The following is a 21,948-nucleotide window of genomic DNA, read 5'->3' as shown; positions in this document are numbered from 1 at the left end:
TTTTACCACCTCCCTGACTGTGACAGTGTGCTTTCCCCTCTCCCTTTTCCTGCTTATGCAATAGCCACCAGTGGTGGTCATGAAGGCCATGTCCAGCTTAGAAAGAACAACACAATAATTAAGGGCCATAAATCTTGTTCAACAGCTGAGGACTAGTTGAGCATGTGCCAACCCAGAATACAACTGGTGTGTAAATATGACTATGCCAATCATCCTACTCCATAAATAGCAGGCAGCCCAGGGTCCATTGGATTCTCCTGCAGGGCAGCAGGCTGCATGACACAATCTCCCCTTGTGTAGGGATGCCTCCCTAGGTTACTCTCGAGGCTGACAGATGCTTACATGCTAAACTTTGAAATCTTACCTAAGGGATATAAGGAATTGATTGTGCCTATATAACCCTCTAGACATAAGTGGTTGACTGAGTCTGGGACTAAACTTGGATCTGGCTGCACCTACATCTCCATCTCCTAACCACAAAGGTTTGATTGGCGGGTTTATTAAAATAGCTTGTTCTTGGTCAGTGCTGCTGTGCAATCTGAACTCAGGAGCTCTCTCTCCACTGTCACTCTGAATTCTCTGCTACGTACTGTTTGTTCCTTCTTCCAGCATTGAAATGCTCATGACTAGGAGGGTTCAATTCTGCAGCCACTGACTGCTATAAATGCTTCATGGCATCTCCTGCCCCATCTCAGTATGTCCCATAAGGTGTTATTTGCAGCCAGAGCTCATATCCAGGCTTGGATAAGCATCTTCAGATCTCCTGGAGAAGATGGGCTGGTGAGGTCCTCGCATCAGGTGCTGCAGGGGGGGATGGTGGTGTGAGCACAAGCAACTGACTGTGCTGCTTCTGCTCTGCCTCCCAGTGCCTGCACCACTTTACCCGTGCAAACGGGGCATCTCATGGTGGCCCTGCCCTCATGTCTCCAAGGTGATGTCTCTCCATGCCACCCACTGCTTCAGAACTGCACCCTGACAGCCTGGATGGGAGAAATTGATCCCCAGGGTTGCAGTCACGCTGCAGGAGTTTAGAGGAGCTTTTTTTTTTTTTTCCCCAGAGAGGTTTATTGTGGGCTTTTTACCAGCCCCCACCTCCCCCCTCCCCCCCCCCCCCCAGCCCTCATGTTGAGTTCTGCACTACAAAAGTCTGAAAATGTGAAATACTGAAGCTACTTACAGCTTTTTTATAATGGAGCATTCAATCACAGTGGCTCTCTCTTTGCTGTGTGCTCTGTTTCCTCCAACATACAAAACTGTGAGAAGCACATATATTTGATGAGAACCAACAGAGGTTTTTTCAAAGCTTTCAGCTGCAAAGTTGCTCTCAGTCTGCTGACTGTTTGAAATCTAGCAATCTCAAGCCCCACACACACCAGAAACAACTCCCACTGTGTTCAGCAAGAGCAGTACTACTTTCGTATGTGTTGCTTTGGCAGAGAGTCATTTCAGTTTAATATTTAAGCTGTGCTGGGGATGATTGACCACACAAAACATATTGTCTGCTAATTAGTTAATTGAGCATGAATGCTGTGGCATACCAATGTTTCAGGGGCTCTTTGATGATGGGTCTCATCATCAGAGCTTTGCAAGGTGTGAGCAGGATGCATTCCAGCTGCACACAGTTCAGCAGATACCTTGCAAATGCCCACATGCCCCACTTTGTTTGCTTCCTTTTCAGTTAAGTATGTGGTAGCAAGTAAAACCAGCTCACAAGGGTTCTTGTATAAAAGACCTTAGTGCCCTGAGATGACAGGTGTTTTGATGGATTAAAAAATGGAGATCACAGTCAGGCACATTCAAAAATCAAGAGCCTGGTAAAAGCTCTGAGTTAATGTAATTATAAGCAGTGCAATCAAAGAGCTCTCACATATGAAGGACTTGCCAGTTGCCCCAGGTTAAAAGAACATTTTTTGTTGACAAATTCACCCTGCTCTCTCAAAAGCATGGAAAAAACCCCCATACTGCCTGTTTTTCTGATACAGGTATCATCATTTATTTAATTCAGTTACAAGAGAAACTACCAGTGGTTTTGAATCAACCATAGCCTTTGAAAAACTTGTAAAATACACTGAACTGCCTACAGACCCACAGAGCTGAGATGAGACCAGATCATGTAGGATTGAGCTATTGCTGTCAGACACTGACCCTGATCAGTGCTGAGGAGCCTCAGCATCGTCAGAGGCTGTCCTCAACCACACATCCCACAGGGCAGCCTGCTCCAGTTGATAAGCCTGCTCCTGTCGGTATCAAGCTGCTCTGAAACCTGGAGGTAGCAGGATCAGCTGTGCTTCTGTTGTGGGTTGGAATGTGCAGGAGCAGGGTTCCAGGTCTGGGTCTGATTTGTGCTGCCAACCCTGCTCGTAAAATGCATTTTCTTAAACTAAATTTCACTTTCTTTCCAAGCAGGCAAGTTTCCCAGTCCCAAGGACTGCAGAGATATGAACCACCTGATTTTATAGTTTAATTTACAGCCAATAACAGAAGAAAGTCAATAATACAGGCTCAGTAATCAACATGCTGTTGGCCTCACACGGAGCAATGATGAGCAGAGATAAACCAGGTATGTTCTGCTTTTCATTGCTGGAGGAGGAAGAGCTTGTTCCATCAGTATTTAAAATTAAAGAAGAACCCAAAATGTTGCTTACGTCCAAAGAGGGAATGACTTATGTGCTCTTGCAGTAGTGGGAACAGGTGGTACAGGGGAGAAGAAACAGGAGTTTTAGAAGGCCACTTGGCAATGGTGAGTGTTTAATTTTAGTAGTGAGTGAGACCTGATTTGGAAACCTTGTCTTGTGATCAGGGACTGCAGGAAAAACCTTGTGCCCTTGAAGGATGCAGAGGAGAGGTCTGAAGGCAGGGAGTCACCCAAAGGTAATTAACAGGTAGAATTCATGCTCTGCTTGTCCTTCAGCCTCACTGTATGGGTTCAATTAACAAAGCAAGGCGTGATCAGCAGGGCTCGTTAAGTATTGCAGCCGTTACAAGTCCAGACTCAAACAGAGAGCTGATATTTCTCTCACAAGGTGTCAGTCCCCCAACCTGTCTGGGAGTCCTCAGGATGCTCATGGGGACTCATGAGGAACATCCTTTCAGGGTAGCAAAATGAATGGGAGTAAATTCAGAGTCAAACCTGTCACTTTTTTGTGAAGCTAATGAAATGTAAATGATTGCAGCAACCGGGGTTTAGTTTTGTGTGCAGCAAGATCATTTTCTTCCATGAATAAATCAGCATATCTGAATACTAACCAAGTGGAACAACCTTTCAGGCATCTATCAGACCTCTTTTATTCTGTGCCTAAAAAAAGTTTTGTGCGTGGCATAAGCAATGGACTATCTGGGATCTGACACAGACTGAGATGCCACAGGGAATTTAATCAGCACCCCAGTGACCACAGGGGCAGGAGATCTACAGGTGCAATTTCCTTCTTTGGCTCTAATGGGAAGCCACCTTGGACAACCTAACATCTGCTAGGAAATAATTTGCCCGACGTAGTAATAAAAGGCTTTGGCAAGGAGGAGTTCAGCTACACAAGATCTCACACTCTGGAGTGTGTTTATGATACAGACCCCCAAAGACTGATGGAAGAACTCAGCTGCTGCTGGGTGGGCAGATGACTTTGATGGCTCACAGTCCAGCCAGAGACAGTAAAACCAAGTTCTCATTAGTCTCTGCTTCCCTATCCATAAATCCAGCTGACTTCTCAAACCACTGAATGGAAATGGAACCACTAAAGCTAATCTATAAAATTTCAGCCCCCAAACTAGAGATATTGTGTGGGAAAGTGAGGTTTTCAGAAATAAAGATGCTTTAGCTCTTGATCTGAGGGCCTGTGGGGGCTCTACAGTCACTGGAACATTAGAGGGTTGTAATAGGATTTGAACTACAAATATAGTTCTTCCCTAACTTTTCCTTTTTATCTCCCTGTACAATCTTTGGTTTTACAAACTAAAAATGTCTTGACCAAAAACCTGTGGAGACAGTCGAAAGCATTAAGCCTTTCTATCTTTCCTCTCCCCATCATAGATGCTACAGAAAAAGAAACAGATATGCTGACAAAGCATCCCAGCTCCACTTTCCAGGCTGAAAAGTTTTTCCTGTCCAAAACTCCAACAACTGTTCCTGTTTTTACAGCACATGCGTTGACTCCACACTGCAGAGGTCTGTGGTGGGCGTGTCCTTCAAGGGCACATCTATCACCAGTGATAGATGTTGATCCAGGATCACATGCACAGCACTGGTTAAGGCAGATGTTCAACTCTCTTAAGGTTCTATCATGGCCCTGGGAGGGAAAATCAGAATGCTTGGCTTTGAAACCCATCCTCCATATTGTCACATTTTAAATACCCAGTCCAATAGTGCTCCTCACAAATAGCTACTGCAGCTCCTTGTGCCAAGAACAGGAAGACCTGGCCGTGGTACTTCAAAATCCAGTGTCCAGAGCCATGAGCAAATCCACTTTGTGGTCATAGCTGCTGATGGAATATCTGTGTGAGCTGCATACCATCAGCGTTCAGTCAAAGCAGAGCTTGGGACATGCGAACCATTTCCAAATAAAGATGATGAAGGGGAAGAAATGTGCTAACTGAGCAGAACAAATCCTCCTAAAGTGTTGCTCTTATTATCACTCTTTTCTTAATATATTGACTTTTCTGCACTGTATTCACCGCAGTTGTGTTCCAAGGCACTAAAATAGCCTTTGAAGCTGCTATAGTGTAGCACTTTTGCACAAGCTGTGTGCATCCATCTGCGCTGTGGGTACCAGCTCCAGAGAGCTGTTGGTTGAAGGCAAAGCTGCTCTCTTGGGTGAAACTATTCACACACCAAAAGCAAGAGCATAATGATTGTGTCAAGAGGCTTTTGAAAAGTGTTTTGTTAAGTGCTTTGGTGAGGTTTTATTGCTATGGCTAATCAAAAGTTCATCACAAGCACTAAACACAGCCAATGTTTATTTGCTGTACAGTCATATTGACAGGCCAGTGCTTTGTCAGTATATTAGAACTGTGTGCTGGTTTCTGGAGAGGATTAACTATTGCTTATCTGTCAGGAAAAAGAAACATCACTAACAAATAAGTAAACAAACAAACAAATCCTTGTCTCTCATGTTGTATCAGCCTTTGCATTTGGCTCTTTTTCTAACATTTTTCTAAAATCTGGCATGTAAGTTGCAGTGCAAAGCTAATCAGTGTGTGCCAGCATGCTTTGGGCATGACAAACCTATCTGGATTTTCTGGTGCCTGAAATATGTCCCTTGGCCCAATGGGGGCTTGCAGCTGTAACCACTGCTCGTGGGTGCAAGGTGCCTTGATCCAGGATGAAGGGCTGAGAGGCAGGGCTTCCAAATATGGCTGCAGGACCATCTGCAGCCACTTAGGCTGCAAGCTGCAAAAGTGGGCGAGGGATTCCTCTGAGATGTGGTGTCCCAGAGTGGCTGACTGCCCTGGTTCAGGAACTGAGGGCACACAGAGACCCTTAATGGATGAGAACTTCAGAGAATGACAAAGAACTAAAGGAAAAGGAATCCACTGGAAGAAGGTTATGACAGTACAACTATACTGTTTGACTATCCCACCTAGCAGTGTAGACACCCGACAACTTTCTAGTCTGTATTCATTATATATTTTTATATATATTTCAGTATTTCCCAATCTCCAGTGATTCTCAGTTTTGCCCACTAGTGGATACCAAATTTCTGTACGTCCCTGTCTTAAAAGACATTTGGGAAAGAAGTCTTACAGCACTTGTTGATATCACCTACAGGTCTGGCATGTTTTCAGTATTTGAATGCTGAGGGAAAATCAGGCTGCACATTTAAATTGAAGGTGGTTTCCCTCCTCTCTGTCAGTCTCCCCTTCACTCCAACTTCTGAGGCAGCAGTTGCCTGCAGTGCACTTGCAGCTTTCCAGTTGCTCCCTGGCAGGAGCCAGCTGCTTGGTAAAGAGCTACAGCCACCCCTGCAGCAAAAAGAGGCATTGCTGGGAGCAGTATTCTCTTGTGTTGGTGGGTCAAGCACAGCCCTTTTGAGGAGCTGCAATATGAAAAAGTTCTGAGCTGTGATGGGCAGGTAACTCCGAAAGAACAGCATGTTGGAATTAGCCAGTTAATGAACTATCAGTGTCATCACAGAGAGTTCAGCCAGGGCCACTCTTCGGTCAGAGGGAAGGAACATCCAGAGATCTTTCTGGCTTGTTCCTAATGAAGGCAGCCTCTGTTCCTGACGTGGAGTCCTGGAGCCACAGCAGAGGCATCCAGGAAGCAGACACAGAGTTTCTGCTAATCATTGTAGCTCTGATTAGTCTTCATAGCTGCTTACAGAAGTTCTTAAAAGAGAGGCTGTCTGGAACAGTTCTATAAATTAGCCTTTCTCCAACAGAAATACATGAAAATTTATTTGTTTGCTATTGAGACAGAGATTAATTAGAAAATGGAAGGAAGTGGCTGTCATATACCAAATGTCTGGGAGGCTGGAACCAGATCTTGGGTTGAGCTTTTCCCCAGTCACAAATAGCTGATAAAAAACATAACAACTAGTCTGGAAGGAGACTGCACTTTGGAGCTGATGGCAAGCAGGCTATTCAGCCAAGACAATAAAAATCCCTTTGGAGGGGGCAGCTGGCACACAGAGCAATGAGGAGCTCTGCCTGGCAACCAAACCCCCTTTCTGTGACTAATATGTGAAGAAAGCAAATTCTTATATCACCTTGTCAAGGGATTTCTTTCTTCCAAATATAAAAATCATTTTAACATAATGATTAGTCACTATGAGACCAATCTGCTGGCTCCAGTGCAGTTTGCAGGCTGGGAGCAAGGCACAGAATATTCTGCAGAAATCAGAACAGAGCAGACCACAGTCCAGTGCTTCACACAGTCCAAGGCAGCAAGAACAAGCAAGCAGAGTAAGGACAGATTAACACAACAGCTGCCATGCAGGATCAGGACCTCTGACCTGACACACTAGAAAAAATTCAGATGCATTGCCTTTTTGGCTGTCACAACATACTCCAGTTATCAATATTTATCTCTCATCTTTTGCACCAAAATAGTTTTATTTGCTCTCACTGGAGCTTTTAAATTTCATTTCCAAAACTCATGGTATGATGAGACATATTAGGAGAAACAGTATTATTTTTCTGTTTCATACAGGTTTAGTTGCAATATAGCACAAAATTTAAAATGTGGTTTCAGATGAATATGTCACACATGGTGTGTGAGCAGAGACTGCACCAGACAATGGCCTGGTGCAGAGGGATATGAGAGGAAGAGGGACTCCAGGGTGATCAGCACCTTTCCATATCACTTGCTTTAAGGCAGATTCAACCCTGTAATTGTGTTCTAATTTCTCGGTCATATTAAATACACTTTCTAAAGGAAAATAAACAGAAAAATTCATTCACTGTGGTCCTTTGCCACATGTCTAGTTGTAATCTACTCACATATCTGGATAATTTAGTTATATTTATTATATACTTAGAACATGAAATTTAGAAGAAAAACTGAGTAACAATTTGCCGGAAGGAGTGGGGATGGAATGCTTTCACCTTGCCTTATCCATCTGCCACTATCATCTGTGGAATGGGAAAGAGGCACTTTTAGAGCAAGTTGTCCCATCCAAAATAAGCCTCCAAAGTGCTCTTCAAAGTAAGGTATTGATACCTTGAGAGACCACCTAAAAACAGAGACTAGACAGGAGTAAGGGAATAAAGGTAGGTATTTATTTGAAAGGCCTCCAGAGGTACCCCCTGGGGAGCCGGAGGCTACTGCCAAGATGGACCCCAAGATGGATGACAGGTCACGAGTTCTTCACATTTTTATAAGTTTGGTTCATTTGCATGCCAGCATAAATTCTCCAATAAAGCTCCAGTTAATGATGTAATTCCCCTCAGCTTGCCCTCCTTTCAGAAACTTTTGGTTTACACATTTTGGGCCTAGGACAGTCTGAGTGTCCTTGGAGAGCAGGCCCAGAGAGGCTTTGTTATGTCTACCTAGCATTAGAGAGCAGAAATTAACAGGCTACAAGAAACTTCAGAGTTACACACTAGGCAGCACAGGATTTAAAAAATATGAAAGTTAAAACCTCCCTGTGGAAGTTTCACTGACATCTATTTTCCAGACTGATTCCAGACTAATTACTTTGTTGTAGGCCAGAGGGGAACACAGAGGCTCATTGCACAGTCATAACAGGCCAGGTACAAGCAGTACCAAACAAGCTTCCTTTGGAAATGGCCTCTGAGAATTATCAAGGTGCTGCTTTTCTATTCCTGCACCCTGAGCTTGGCAGAATTATCAGCATTTATAGAATCTCTTTGTCTTGCCTTTTGATACTTTAAAATGTGCAAAGGGTGCTCACACTTTGTATGAGTGGTGCATGGTGGAAAGCAGTTTCACAAAGGTTGTCTTTACAACAGGTCTGACTGTGGTCGACACTGGGGGAGGTTTGGATGGCTAAATTCAAATTCATAACCACTCATCTGAAGGCCAAGTGGGGTCATTGAGTTATCAAGCCTTGCCTTATGCCTGACACGGGTAGCAACATTTTATGTATTCTTAAGCAGGATGAGGATTTTCACAGTGACAACTGTGCAAGGCTTTTTCCCTTGTTTTCTTTAATACTCCATGGTTTGTTCCACTCTGCAGCCCTTCTCTTTTCCATTGCTCTTTGCCTTTGCTTTTCAAGCAGCAGGATTTTTCCTGTTCCCTGTCGTCTACAAGGATCATTTGTTACCACAATGCCCATGGATGAGTCTTCATCTTCCTGATCCCTCTCCTCCAGAGACCACCAGCACTGTCAAATTGCAGCTGGAAAAAGGTTCTTTCAGTCTCTGCTACTACATCCCTGTCACGGGCACTTAGCTCATTTATGAGTGTGTGAGATGTTTTTGTAGAACACAGCATTTTTACCGAGAGGTGCAGGATAAATTCTACACAACACCAAATGAGACCATTTAACTTTAGACGTCTTTTAATAATACCTTTTATCTAAAAATATGGCATTATAAGGTTATTGAAAAACAGTTAAAATAATTAATTACAAAACTATGCAACGACTGTATTATACATTTACCTTTGTGTAAAGATTTGACCTTAATATTTAATCGCTCATCTGTAATAATAAATACTTGACTGAGAAATCAGTTTCTGCATTGCATTTAGGAATTTACTCTTAAATTCAGTTTTAGGTACACAATGACACTTTCAATAATAATGTCAATAAAGCTGCAGCAGTAATGACGTACATTATTAATATACATCATTAATGTACATTAATGATAATGTACATTAGGGATGGGTCTTAATGAGTATTCAAAGAAGATGTTCAAATATTCTGAGAGCTCCCGTTTCTGGTGTGAATAGTTATTTTTCTTTTTCGAAAGAATGAGATGTTTCAGATTAATTAATTCTTTTTGCCTGACTTATTTTTAGTGGAAGTTTTCATATTTGATTGACTACAATGAGAGCCATGATCTACCCTCTTCCTATAACTATCCTTTCACTAATTGCACCTGGCAGTGTGTAGATGAAGAGAACCAGAAAGACAACGAGAATAAGCAGAATTATGCCAATGATGATGTACTTCTTGTAATTCCTCCAGATCAGGTGATACAAACACTTGAAAGGATTTACAAACCAAGAGAAGGACGTGTCTGGTCGGCTAAAGGGGAAGAAAGAAAAAGAAAATCTTTTGTTAAGGCAGATCCATCTCTTTCCAAAATGATCCCACTGCAAAATATATATTTGAGTCTAAAAAGGACCTTTAACTCCTGGGAACCCACTACAGAGATTAGAGGGAATGTCCACAAGTTTCACAAGCTGTTGGGTCACTTCCACCCATTCACGAACCCAAGCTCCACACACCCCTTGTAATGAAATTCCAGCTCACACATCATAAATACTTCCATTTATGTCATGATATAGGGTTTAAATTTGAAAACAAGATCATGATAAACCCTAAAGAAGAAATGCAGGCATCATGAACTTGAGTACAAAAGCTTTCTTATAATTTTAAGAAATTTAGCATCACAAAAGTGGTAATGAACTGCTACAAAAAAATCTGATTGCACAGTGATAGTCATGGTTCCAGAATAATCAGAGCCAGCTCAGATCTGGCATGTGGCCCAAAATGGTGTAGTTTTAGAAGGAAATTTAAAACAGGCCTCCTGAAAACAGGAAATGATGAAATGAAACCCAGATGGTTTGCTTGTGTACATAAAAAAGAGCCTCCTTCTGCCAGTGGAGAATATCTGTATCCCACAATCCAAGTTTTTCCAAATGTTGCCCCATGTGTTCTCCTCCACACCCAGAAGTTTTTTCACACTGTACAACAAAGCTGACTGCATACAGAGAGGAAAACAATGTTCTACTTAGGAAAAATGTTGGCCTGGTCTCTCCTCTGATTGGGTGGGCACTGTGCCTCTCACTCCAACAGCCCTACCCAAGGCAGCATCTGTCAGCTTTTTCGATGGGATGACCCAATGAACGCAGTGGTGTGGGGCAACATTAACACCTGAAAAACTGGGGCAGGTTGTCTTTCTTATCCAATGTCACCATAGTTGTGCAGATAGTGCAGCAATAAGGAAAATGAAATTAACTGAGGGTCACAAAAAGCTGTGGCCGTGTCTCACTCCGGAACGGTGTTTCAGGAATTTAAGCAATCTTAGTTATCTGATGAACTCAGCATTCAGGCAGTGGGAGTGAATGCCAATGTGACAGAAAGTCTGTAAATCCAAAAGGCCAACTGAATATCTTTTAATGAAAGACTGAGCTTCATACTGAGGTAGAAATGACTCAGAAATAAATCATCAGATTAGCCCTCCAGGTTAAAAGGAATTATTAAAAAACTGGACACTCTGAAGAATAAAACTACTTGAGTAACAAGACCCTTAATCTGCATGTACCAACTGCTTGAGGACTTTTCATAACCCTTAAAGGCTGGGGAAAAAAAAAAAACCCAGACTGTTGCTTATTTAATTTGTTTCCTTTGCAATGTAGGCAATAGAATTCATTATCAGTTATAGTAGTGCATTTATTGTAATAGACTGCATCCGGAAAGGCATCCTGTCTTGATCAGCAGAAATGAAGAGATGAATAACCTCACAGTGCTCTGGCCAGGAGGAAATTACACTCATTGAACCTTATTCTCCTTTTACATGTTTCTCTCTCTAGTTCACAGACATTTAATCTTTGTCCACCTTTGCTTTGGTACATTAGAGTCTGCTACTGTCTATAGCTCCTAGAAAATAATTTTTGTTTTGAAATTATTTTGTTTCTTAATTAGAAAGAAGAATTTTGCAAAACAATCAGAAAATTTGTCTGCTTCTCTGGGTGTTCCTATGTGATGAGGAAAAAAACAGAGTGAACCTGCAGTAGTGGCATAGAGACGTGGAAGTCTTGACAAAAAGATCCTTGAGATCCATTCCTTCCTGAAGAGGACTCATTTGAAGGGTAGAATCAATTACCTTTTATCTCCCAGCTGATTGTGACTACTCTGCATGTATGAACCACATATTGCATCACTTGGGGGTACTGAGCTTGATGCTCCGAGGCATCAAGCTGGTAAACTTTAATACCTTTAAACTTAAATGAAACTGGGGCTTGCAATGTCTTCAACTATTTATTTTCCTTCCAGTGAGTGAGTGTCTAGCTAAAATATTTTTTACTATTCACATGCTATATTGCTTTAGTAACCTTAGGATTTATTTTGTCTAACTTTAAAACCTAGGTGCTCAGTCTGGTCATTCATGGGCTGTCTGCATGGGGAGAGGAAGGACCTTCTGGAGGCCAAGTCATCTCTTTCCCCATCTCACATCTTAAGATATGTGTGGTAGGTAGATGGGATGACTCCCCCACCTGTACCACGAGCAGCTGCAAAAGGAGCCTGAATATTTTGCTTCTGAGATGGGTAGTGTCAAATGACACTAGCCCCACCCTACTTTTGCTTTAATTGAGGCATACATCTCAATTAAGAATAGAGTAGAACTAGAGCCATGTGTTGGCTGTGTATTCACACCACAAAAACCACTGATTACTCAGTGCAAGATTTGGAGGAAGACTCTGGTTTTGTGGCTTCTGGGTCAAAGCACCTCCAGGCTGTGCAGCAGAGAAGGGGCCACCAGGCTGGTGACAACCTTTTGGCCCAGCAGCACATTTGCAGATAAAATGCCCTTGAGCTGAAAACACTGGGAGCCCTAGTCAGCCATGGGTGCATGGGCTGGGTCTCAAAAAATGAGAATAAAATGAGACAGTGCCTTGTGCATCCTGTCAACAATCTTCTGGACATGTAGTCTTTCTACTACACTTGACACTCCCTCTTAAAACTCCCTAGGCTGATTGCTTTCCACTACATGTATTTCAGAGCTATCCCCACTCCTCTCTCCTCTGAAAAAAGTGCTTTAGTTTCCATTACTGGGTGTCTTTCAGGCAGACACCTGTCAGGCAAAGCTTATCCTGCCTTTGGGTAAAGGTGTTGAGTGAAGTGATTGACTAAAGTCTTTCCAAGGCTTGTTTTAAAAAATGCTCTGATACCTCTGACCTGACAATTCCTTTATGCTGCTTCCTCTTTTCTCATATTTATCCTGAGATATATCTCAGACCAACAAAATTAAACAGAATTACCATTATGACTAGCAATTGAATTTTAGAAATTTTGGTAGCAGGAAATATAGCATCAATTCCTCTCAATTTTTTTATCTAGCTCATTAAAAAAGTGCTCAAATGTTTTAGTAGAACAAAGCATTTGAGCCAAAACAGATTAAAAGTACTTTTTTTCTGAATGCAAAAAACTCAGCTGATATTTTTTTAATGTGACAAATACTGAAAGATAAACTGCTGCTTCTAGATCATTTGCCTTAGTTAAAACACTTAAAATGTCCTCATTAAAAAGTCTTATGATGAAAAATAAGTGTCTTCATTCTTTAAGTATGAAGAAAAATAAAATTAGAGACAGAATTTTGAAGTCATAGCCTTTGTGTGTCTACAGAAGGGCAATGATGCCAGTGAAAGCTCTGGAGCACGAGTCTTGGGAGAAGCAGCTGAGGGAACTGGAGTTGTTTATCCTGGAGAAACAAAGGCTTATTGCTCTTTACAACCACCTGAAAGGAGGCTATAGCCAGGTGGGAATTGGTCTCTTCTCCCAAGTAACAAATGACAGGATGAGAGGAAATGACCTTGAGTTGTTCCAAGGAGGGTTTAGACTGGATATTGGGAAAAATTTACTGACCAAAAGGACATTGAAACAAGCTTCCCAGGCAAGTGGTGGAGTCACCATTCCTGGAGGTATTTAAAAGACGTGTAGATGTCATGCTTAGAAACATGAGTCAGTGATGGATTTGGAAGTGCTGGATTAATGGTTGGACTCAATGATCTTAAAGATAATTTCCAACCTAAATTATTGTATTATTAATATAATAAATATAATCCATCTGATCTTTATAGGTGACCAAACTGAGATGTTAGCTGTATGTGTAAACTGTGATGATTTAAGATATTATCACGTGCCACATCAGCTATGGAATGAGGTCATGTGTGAATTCTAGCTGAGGACAAATGTGCAGCTATGCAATTTATTTGGGCTTCCAGAGGAAGACATTTAAGCAAACCTGGAAGGTGCTGCCAGCAGGAGTGCCAGCCACCAGGCCATGCACAAGCTGGACAAATTACTTGCTGAAGGTTGCAGCATGAAAGAGAAGAATATCCAGGAGACCAGAGAGGACACCTGTCCTTCCCCATCTCCTGCTGAATGCCCCTGCCCTGGCATCTTTAATGAGTATGCTTCTACTCACTTGGGTTTTTCCAAGGGCTCGGGCTCCTTTCGAGCTTTGCCTACTGGATTCTTCTCGGCTTCTTCTGCTGTGACCAAGTGAAACTCGGCTTCTACCTTGCCCTGGATCAGAGAGAGAATAGTAAGCATCCAATCCTGGGTTATTATCATCACTAATTCACAGCAAATTCCTCTTGTTGAGAAATGATGGAACCAGTTCAGGGCAAAGGAAATTGAGTAAGGAAAATAAGATAGTCTTTGCTGTTGAAGAGAAAGAACAAAGGAAAACCCATGCACAAATTCCTGACTTATGCTCAAGGACCATGAGGAAAGAGAGGTAAGATATTTTCTTCCATTAATATATTTTCTCCTTCCTAAATTATAACATAATTAATCTGAGAAGATGTCTTCTACATATCACACATTCTGGCAGAGCTGAATATCTGAGGTAGAAACTGTGTTGCTGACGTGGACCAGATGTAATCCATCTGCAGGGGGAAATTCAGCCAGTCACAAGTGCTGGGGCCATTGAGCTGTGGGTCTCAGCTCACAAAAGGAACATGGGATTCCAGTAACAATTAAGAGCAGATGAATCAAATCAGCTTTATAGAATCTGTGATGGATAAAAAACAGACAAATGGCTTTACATATATTTGTGATTTTCCTACCCTATACCTTTGTGGATGGTATTAATCTAAAGTGTTGATCTATGGCCACTAGGTGGGATTCAGCAGGAACAGGGATGAAAGAAGGTTGCCAATAAAAGGAGTAAAGGTGGAAGCAGGGAAGAGAGTGGACCGAGAGAAAGGGAATCAATTGTACTGGAGCTGAGAATATAAGTAAATCCAGCATTTAGAAGTGGAGTTCATTCACTAAATCCATGGAAAGTACACAGTCAGCTTCAAGCTGAAGAAGGCAATGAACTTGAAGATGGAACTTTTTATTAAAACATTCTTTTTGCTGGAATAGACACAAAAGTGAAAGAATTGTGAGGTTTAGGGAAACCTTTGGAGAATCAATAAATATCTAGAGACAGAGGGAGAAACCCCTGAAAAAGGACCAAAGCAGGTGAATTTCTAGAGGGCTATACTACTGGAAATGAGTTTGTAGCTCTTGGTTTGTGTCCCCCCATGGAACTGAATGCACCTAAAAAGACTCTTTAGTGCTCAGTTGCCTGGGTTTTTCTGAACCAAATATATGGAGAACTACTAACATTTGGAGGAGTCCTATGGATTGCCAGTGGTGGTTGTTCAAAATCCAAAATTAGCATATCGGTCCCAGAGAAAACCTGTTAATCTGTAGTGAGGTGCTTACTGTGAGCTCCCCAGCCTTGATGAAAGGCCACCAGCCTTTGATGCGCTTCTGCTGAAATATGGAGATCTTGTTTTCTTCACTTGCTGCCACAACTGTGCCTAGGTCACAGCTCTTGGCTGTCTTTGCTGCTCGAGGGAACCCATTCAGGTCCAATTCAAGAGTGCCTGGAGAAAGAAGTAATGTGACAACACTCAGGGACCAGAGAGACATAAAAACATTCAAGTAGCAGCTTCCAGATGAGATACACGGAGGAATGCAGCAGCCGGGCATTTCTCTGTACTGTTGGTCATTCATTTGTATTGCCCTGGCATTCTCATCTGATTCCTAATTATTGAATTGACAAGAAATGTGTAAGTTAGCACTGTGGTGCTTCAGAAAGAGAAAAGCAAAAGCTGGGGCTCAGACAGCACTTTTTGCATACCTCTGCAAAACACTGGTGAGACGAAGTTCAGGCAGATCCATTGCATACTTACCCAAGAAATCATCTGAAGAGAGTCTTTCGAAATCCCACACCTGAAGCACCAGCTCAGCAGGTATTTTGCGTTCTGTCTTTTCTAAGGAAAATATGTTTTCTCTTTTAGTAACCACCATTTGTTTCTCTGCTGGGAGATAGTGGAACGGGAACACAAAGCGCCAGTTGAAGTTGCCCTCTCCTGTCAAGGAATTGTAATGTACATCTGTCTCCTGTTTGTCCTCTTCCAGGCCCTTTATCCACCTACAGCAGGCACACAGTGGAAAGCATCGGTGTCACCAGGGGATCTTGAATTGTAATCGTTGTTATTTGGTTACAGGCCTGACCATTTACTAATTCCTCCCTAACCAGTAAAGGCAACACACTGTTCAGGACTGTGACAGGCAGCAACAGCCCTGGGTCAGGCATCTTGGGACACAGGCTGCTGTAATGATCAGTGGTGATCAAAAGCTGAGAGTGAGGACATGGTTTTTATTTCAGTCAGACCCCAAAGTACCAGGTGGCCCTTTGCTATTGGCCAGGACACCTCTCTTCTTTGGGACAGGCAGTGGTGACAGCATCAGTCATTTATCCAGCACTAAATATCCTGTATTGATGTTTTGCCACACTAACAAATTCTGTGTCGGTGTCTCAAGACTGTTATCAGTGCTCAGTATTAGAGGCTAATTTTTTTTTTAGTTGCTGTTTGCAGGTATAAACATAGCGTTAGTATGGCTGGAGAAGTCCCTCGGGGTTTTTTGTGATTTCCTCTTGGTTTCTGCTACAGTATGCACAATATCAGATGTGCAGTGGTACAAAGGACAATGCTTTCTTAAACATAATTTTCTCGTCTGAAGAGCTCCACTGAGGTAATGATCCAGCTAGGTATGTTTTAGTTCTGTAGATGATTTATCACAGCTTGAGTAAAGATTAGCATTTTTGAGCTGTATCCAAAGAGAGCTTTTCCCCTGCAAGCCCAGTGTTTCAAAAAGGAATTGTGAAAAATGGTAACAATCTGAAACATGGCACTGCCCCAAGTGCAAATCCATGGCTGCTGACAGATACAGTGCCACATGCACTGTTTGAACATAATGAGATTTGTGTCTTTATCATTAAGGCACAAAAGCAAAAAGTTTCCCACTCCTGGCTTCTCTGTCAGACTGCTCTGGCACTGATGGTGATGTTCTCATCACACAGCTCAGCACAAAGACTGGCTCCCTATTTAATTCCTCGAATTCGTGTTCTCAAAGCTACTCTGCTACTGCTCTGAACACACAATTCATATTGGCATATTAAACTTACTCTCTAGTAGTGGAAAAATGGCAAGAAATCTAAGACCAGTCTGGCACCTGAGATTTTCAGTACTTTGTACTACCACTTATACCGTAATTTCCTCCCAGCCTTCCCTAGTACCTGCATTCAAATCCTGCTCAGAAGCAGAAACTGCAAAGCGGTGTTCTAAAACAGGCAAGGAATTAAGAAATAACTGGCTACAATCTCAGGAAAGGAAGGAGATGGAGAGCAAAAAGTGCCCATGTGATGTTCTCCTCAGCAAGACCATGGTCATTCACCCACACACACTCCCCACATGAGGTTAGAAAATATTTCTAACAGAAAAAGCTTGGCAAACACCTGCTTTCTTATTTCTAATGTGGTTATGATGCTCCTTTCTCTGATTATGTCGAAACTCTCTGCATCTGTGTAAGCTCTTACAGTTCAAGTCCTGTAAGTGTTTGATCTCTCTGTGCTAAACCGTGAGCTTGGTGCTTGTTTTGTGCCATCTCTGCCTGAGAAGGAACTAACGACTAGTGTCATTTTACAGTTACTCGATTTTCAGAGGAAATAAAACAGGAAAAAAGGGAGCAGTATCCAATATGGGTGAGTAATTTGGGCAGGCATTCAGAGCAAAGTGCCAAGGTCACTGAATAGTTTATCAAATATTCTCACAACCCTTTTTTTTTTTTTCTCTGATTTTTGAATGAAATATTCCATGTTATTTTGATGATGAGTGCTGAAGAACTTACCCTTTTACATAGATATCACTTGATTTTTGCCCTGTAAAGATATTTTCGTCTTCTAGAATTACATCCTCTGTATTCCAGATTATTACCCTCAGTTCATACCTGAAAAAGAAAGTAGGCCTGTGTGTAAAGCTCTGGTCAGGCACTAATGCAAACCTCTATCAAATCACGCTTTTATAAAGTGAGAAATACTGTATTTGTGCATCAGACTCAGGCCTCTTCTGTTTACAAGAGTCTAGTGATAGAATGGGGATGTTGGTTCCTCTCAGCTTATGGAATATGATTGACAACAACAGGGTCACTGCCAGCTTTGGAGGGATGGAGAATTCCTTTCTTTTTATATGCCTGTTCATTTTCAACTCTTTTCACAAAAATAGTGCAGTGGAACAAGACAAAGTTGATCTGAAAAACTTTGTCAGAGCAGTCTCCAAAACAGTGATCAGCTTGCTAATAAAGAACAGAGCTGCCTGAGAAGTGCTTTTTAGAAGAAATGTCCAAAAACATTGCATTTTGTGCAATCTAGTGCATTAAAAGGGAAGAGAAGGTCTGCTTGGAGATATTTGCATTTAAGCAGGTACAATCATCTTTAGAAACAACAGTAAAAGGAATTAAAGTTTCTCCATCCTTTCCACTCCCTATATGCAGACATTTATGGTGGCCATCCAAAGCTCTCAAAACTTGATGTGAAATACAGATATTGCAGGTGACATAAAAAATTAATGCTGAAAGATTTAGGTATTCCTTGAGTCATTGTATGAACTGCAAAATACATTAAAAAGACAAACAAACTATGTTTGATAACACCAACATATGATTTCCCTGATATGACATATTTTGTCTTGGAAATAGCCTCAATCTCAGGGTGTGGAACAATTTGCTTCAGAACTTACCAGATACTCCACGTCACGGAGCTCTTAGGGAGCTCCATGAAAACCAAGCCTTTGCAATTGCCAAAGAAACTTGAATCTGCAATGCTTCCCCTTAGCCTTGTTCAATCAAAGATCATCAATAAGAAATATTTTCACGAAAGTGCTTGAACTTTTATAGACGCTGGAGCCTGTTTTGCTGCAGAAGATACGCATTTGTCAGCAAGATGTGTAACTTGTGTCTACATGTACTGGGTTTTTTCTCATAATTAATGTTTGACACTATTTTCCCCTGCTGTAGTAGACTATAAAAATGGCAGCAACAATTTTTTTTTATGGGCATGATTAATTTTAAATATTTTTGGATTGTAAAATGCTTGTTGTTAAGTAGTTTTATAGAAAGTTCTGGTCTGAAGGAAGTAATTGCTACATGGATTCTTGTTTGTTTGTCAAATAAAATAATGTAGGAGTAGTACCAGATGATGTTTCAGAAGTTAAATTCTCAGGAAAGGTCTTGCTAAAATACAGGATGGGCTGAGAACTCTGTTCCTCATTTTTGTGTTTTCTTTACAATATTCAATTAGCTTGAAGAACTATGTGCAGTATTGCATGTAAAGCAGTATAAGTAAATGAGAGAAGGCTATTCCCAACAGAGATTTTCTATCTGTTGCTGCTTTATGTGTTTCTTGATCTTATCCTTGAACAAATTTCTGGAAATCCAATATGCATAATGCTATTGCAGCAGATGAAAGAGCTCAACTAGGGTCAAGTAAGTTATCTCAATGAAAGAGGTAGTGAAGCTAGAATTACTTCTTGCAGCTCAAAAAGTAGATGATAACATCAGAATTATTTGCCTCTAGCCACCTGCAATCTATTTACTGGGATAAAGGATAAAAAAGGATATCTTGGTAAGAGGTGTGTGATAGCTCTTGCTGAAAAAATCACCAACAGTTTTTTGAGTTGTTCAATGGAGGAAACCAAATTAGATGCTCCTGTTTGACTTGAAGCCATATGAACCTAAGAAAACTTTCCTCAGGACTGAAGAGGTTTGTTTTAGTAGTTTGTTTTCTTTTTATTTCCAGACACTTAAGAAAGACTTGATCTTTGAAGAGTTATTGCCACAGTGGTAGGAGGAAAGCACAGAGTATTACCCTTTGGGTTTTCTTGGTGAAATGTCCACAGGGGGTCCTGGCAGAGGCATATCATTAGGAAACATGTCAACCCACATCTGTACACGACCCTTGAAAACAAAGAGATAAACATCCCTGTAACAATTATTTTACAGAGGCTGTAAAAGGCCTAAATGTAGTTCTGACAGCCAAAATCACCACTTCTTCTACAAGCACCAACCAGCTCAATATCCTGTAACTATGATTTAATCTAGGAACTTTCTATACAATATCTTTTTCATGCACATATTCTTTCAATCTTTCAGGTATTTGTTGAAGTTGAAATAGAGCTCAAACATTGTCAGCTTCAAGGTAAAATCCATGCAAAAATATTATGTGAGGAACAGAAAAAAAGAGAACCAAGGTCTAGATACAAGCAGAGGTTTTGTTAACTTAATAAAGCATTTAAAAGAATGAAAATTTGCAGTTACACCTTGTATGATTACTGTGTATTTGGGTAATTGGCTGTATACACACATGGGTAACAATTTCCAGGTTGATACTGTACAAAGTCTCGTGTTTGGTGCAACGCTGGGGTGCTGACTCTGTAAGTTTGCAGTTACAAATAGAAACCACAATAACTGGAGGAAATGAAAACTGCTCCTGGGTCTACCACCACCACCACCTCTGAGCTGCTCTACCTGTTCCATTCCTGGCTTATCCTTATGATAGAGAGGCCGAGTCTCAATGTGCTCTGGGACCAGTTTGTAGCTAGCTCCAGGGATTTCTTCCCAAGCATGTAAAACCTTTAAGGAGAGATGTTCATATGATTCGACTGGCTCCTCTATAGGAAAGAGTAAAACAAAAAGAACAATGAGAGCTGAATTTTAATATTATCAGTAATATTGAAACCCTTGGTAGTATGTTTCATTAGTTATTACAGGTACTCATTAAAAATTTGCTTGAGTTAAGAGGAAGGCTTTATGTATTCCAGCTAAATAAAGAAGGGCTTTGAAATGCTTCTAATTCACATAAATAAGGGGACCCATGGGATTAACTAGAAGATTAGCACTCAGGCAGCAGTCCTGTAAAACACAGCAAATCATTCCACTACTACAGCAGCAGTTTTTAACAGGAAGATGGAAGAAAAATGCCAACTATTCTTTTGACAGAAAATTGCAAATTTTTAAAGCTTGTGAAAAACAAGGAGACTTGGATTTGACAAAGCCAACAGTAAATAGGCCCTAGGAGTTAACTACGCTTCTCTTTTCTTTGTGATAGCAACAGCAAAGACTGCCTTGGAGAATTTAATCACACCTCAGAGGAAGAGAGTTGAAGTCCATGGGCAGGAACATTTCACCTCCTGACCATCTCACCTTGGCCACTGGAAGGGAGACCCAGAGAATCCCAGAGAATGGCACCTCAAGGAAGGACCAGTGGTATTATTGAAAGTAGGGTGGATGTTAGAAAGCAGAGAAAGCTCTTTGAACTCTTGAGCTTCTCTCTCCTCCTTTTTTGTGTGGGCTCCACACAAAAGGAGTCCAAAATTTTGACAAGTGATATGTTCTAGATTAAAAGTCCCTAAGTGAGAAGAAGGTTAAGATTTATTTGTGTCAACAAATTGTTATCACTTTTCCTACGCATGTTGCTATGTCGGAATTACTAATAGCTGGCAAAAGACTCACTTGGAATTTAAACAGTAGGTGTTAAAACCTCCCTAATGGCTCAGGAATTGAGGAAGGATGATCCTGTGGTTATGAATCTTGGTTCCCTCTTGTGCACCAACATCTTATTTTAGCCAGCAAAAAAACAAGGTCTCTAGCTGCTATTCAGTCAGGCAGCCTCAGTAACAATGACACAGGTTATCCTACAATATCCTATATCCTCTCAAAGACACCTTTATAAAGATTTTTTTTTACCTCTGAAGATGCATATTTCTTCCCATTGGCTACAGGTAGTCCTAGACTACCTGGGAGTAGTGGACAGGCAGTTGGACTAGATGATTGTTGTAGGTCTGTTCCAACTGGACTATCCTCTCCTCTCCCCTCCCCCCTCACCTCCCTCCCCTCTCTTCTGTCCTGTCCTAATTTCTTTGTTCCTAGAGCAAAGTTAAATTATTCCTTCCCTTGCAAGTTAAAGCTGGGTGGATAAGTGCAATTTTCTCCACCCATACAGTGGAAATGGTACTGCTTTCCCTTTTCAGTACGCCTCTAGAGCTCAAATCTGGGGTCTTTGTTAGTTTTACAGATCCAAATGAGACCCACCACGGAAATCCATCAGGAAATGAGGACCCAGATGTACTTGTCAGAACAGCAATCTGGATAGAAATTATGTAAAGACTGTATGCAATAAACTATTTCTGTACAATACTGAAAAACTTGTGTACATAAGTACTTTGGTCTTTGCCATCTGGTTCTATATTTCCTTGCTTCTGAT

At 41.4% G+C, this 21,948-nt stretch overlaps 1 protein-coding gene across 2 annotated transcripts in view; it reads right to left on the bottom strand.

Moving 5' to 3' along the window:
- Positions 1-9,043: 9,043 nt before the first annotated feature.
- FER1L6 (fer-1 like family member 6) overlaps positions 9,044-21,948 on the bottom strand; it is a 78,624-nt gene continuing 65,719 nt past the window's right edge. For both annotated transcript variants that reach the window (XM_048287186.1, XM_048287187.1), the window contains exons 35-41: positions 20,214-20,356; positions 19,555-19,643; positions 17,541-17,639; positions 15,539-15,780; positions 15,066-15,229; positions 13,774-13,874; positions 9,044-9,647 (exon numbers count right to left, since the gene is read on the bottom strand). In XM_048287186.1, the coding sequence (XP_048143143.1) occupies positions 9,461-9,647; positions 13,774-13,874; positions 15,066-15,229; positions 15,539-15,780; positions 17,541-17,639; positions 19,555-19,643; positions 20,214-20,356 (1,025 nt within the window). In that variant the 3' untranslated portion in view covers positions 9,044-9,460. The remainder of the gene's footprint in view (positions 9,648-13,773; positions 13,875-15,065; positions 15,230-15,538; positions 15,781-17,540; positions 17,640-19,554; positions 19,644-20,213; positions 20,357-21,948) is intronic.

The sequence above is a fragment of the Corvus hawaiiensis genome, chromosome 26 (assembly GCF_020740725.1).
Source record: "Corvus hawaiiensis isolate bCorHaw1 chromosome 26, bCorHaw1.pri.cur, whole genome shotgun sequence".
Classification (NCBI taxonomy): domain Eukaryota; kingdom Metazoa; phylum Chordata; class Aves; order Passeriformes; family Corvidae; genus Corvus; species Corvus hawaiiensis.
The sequence above is the reverse complement of the archived record's forward strand: the minus strand, read 5'-3'. Positions and strand labels throughout refer to the sequence as shown.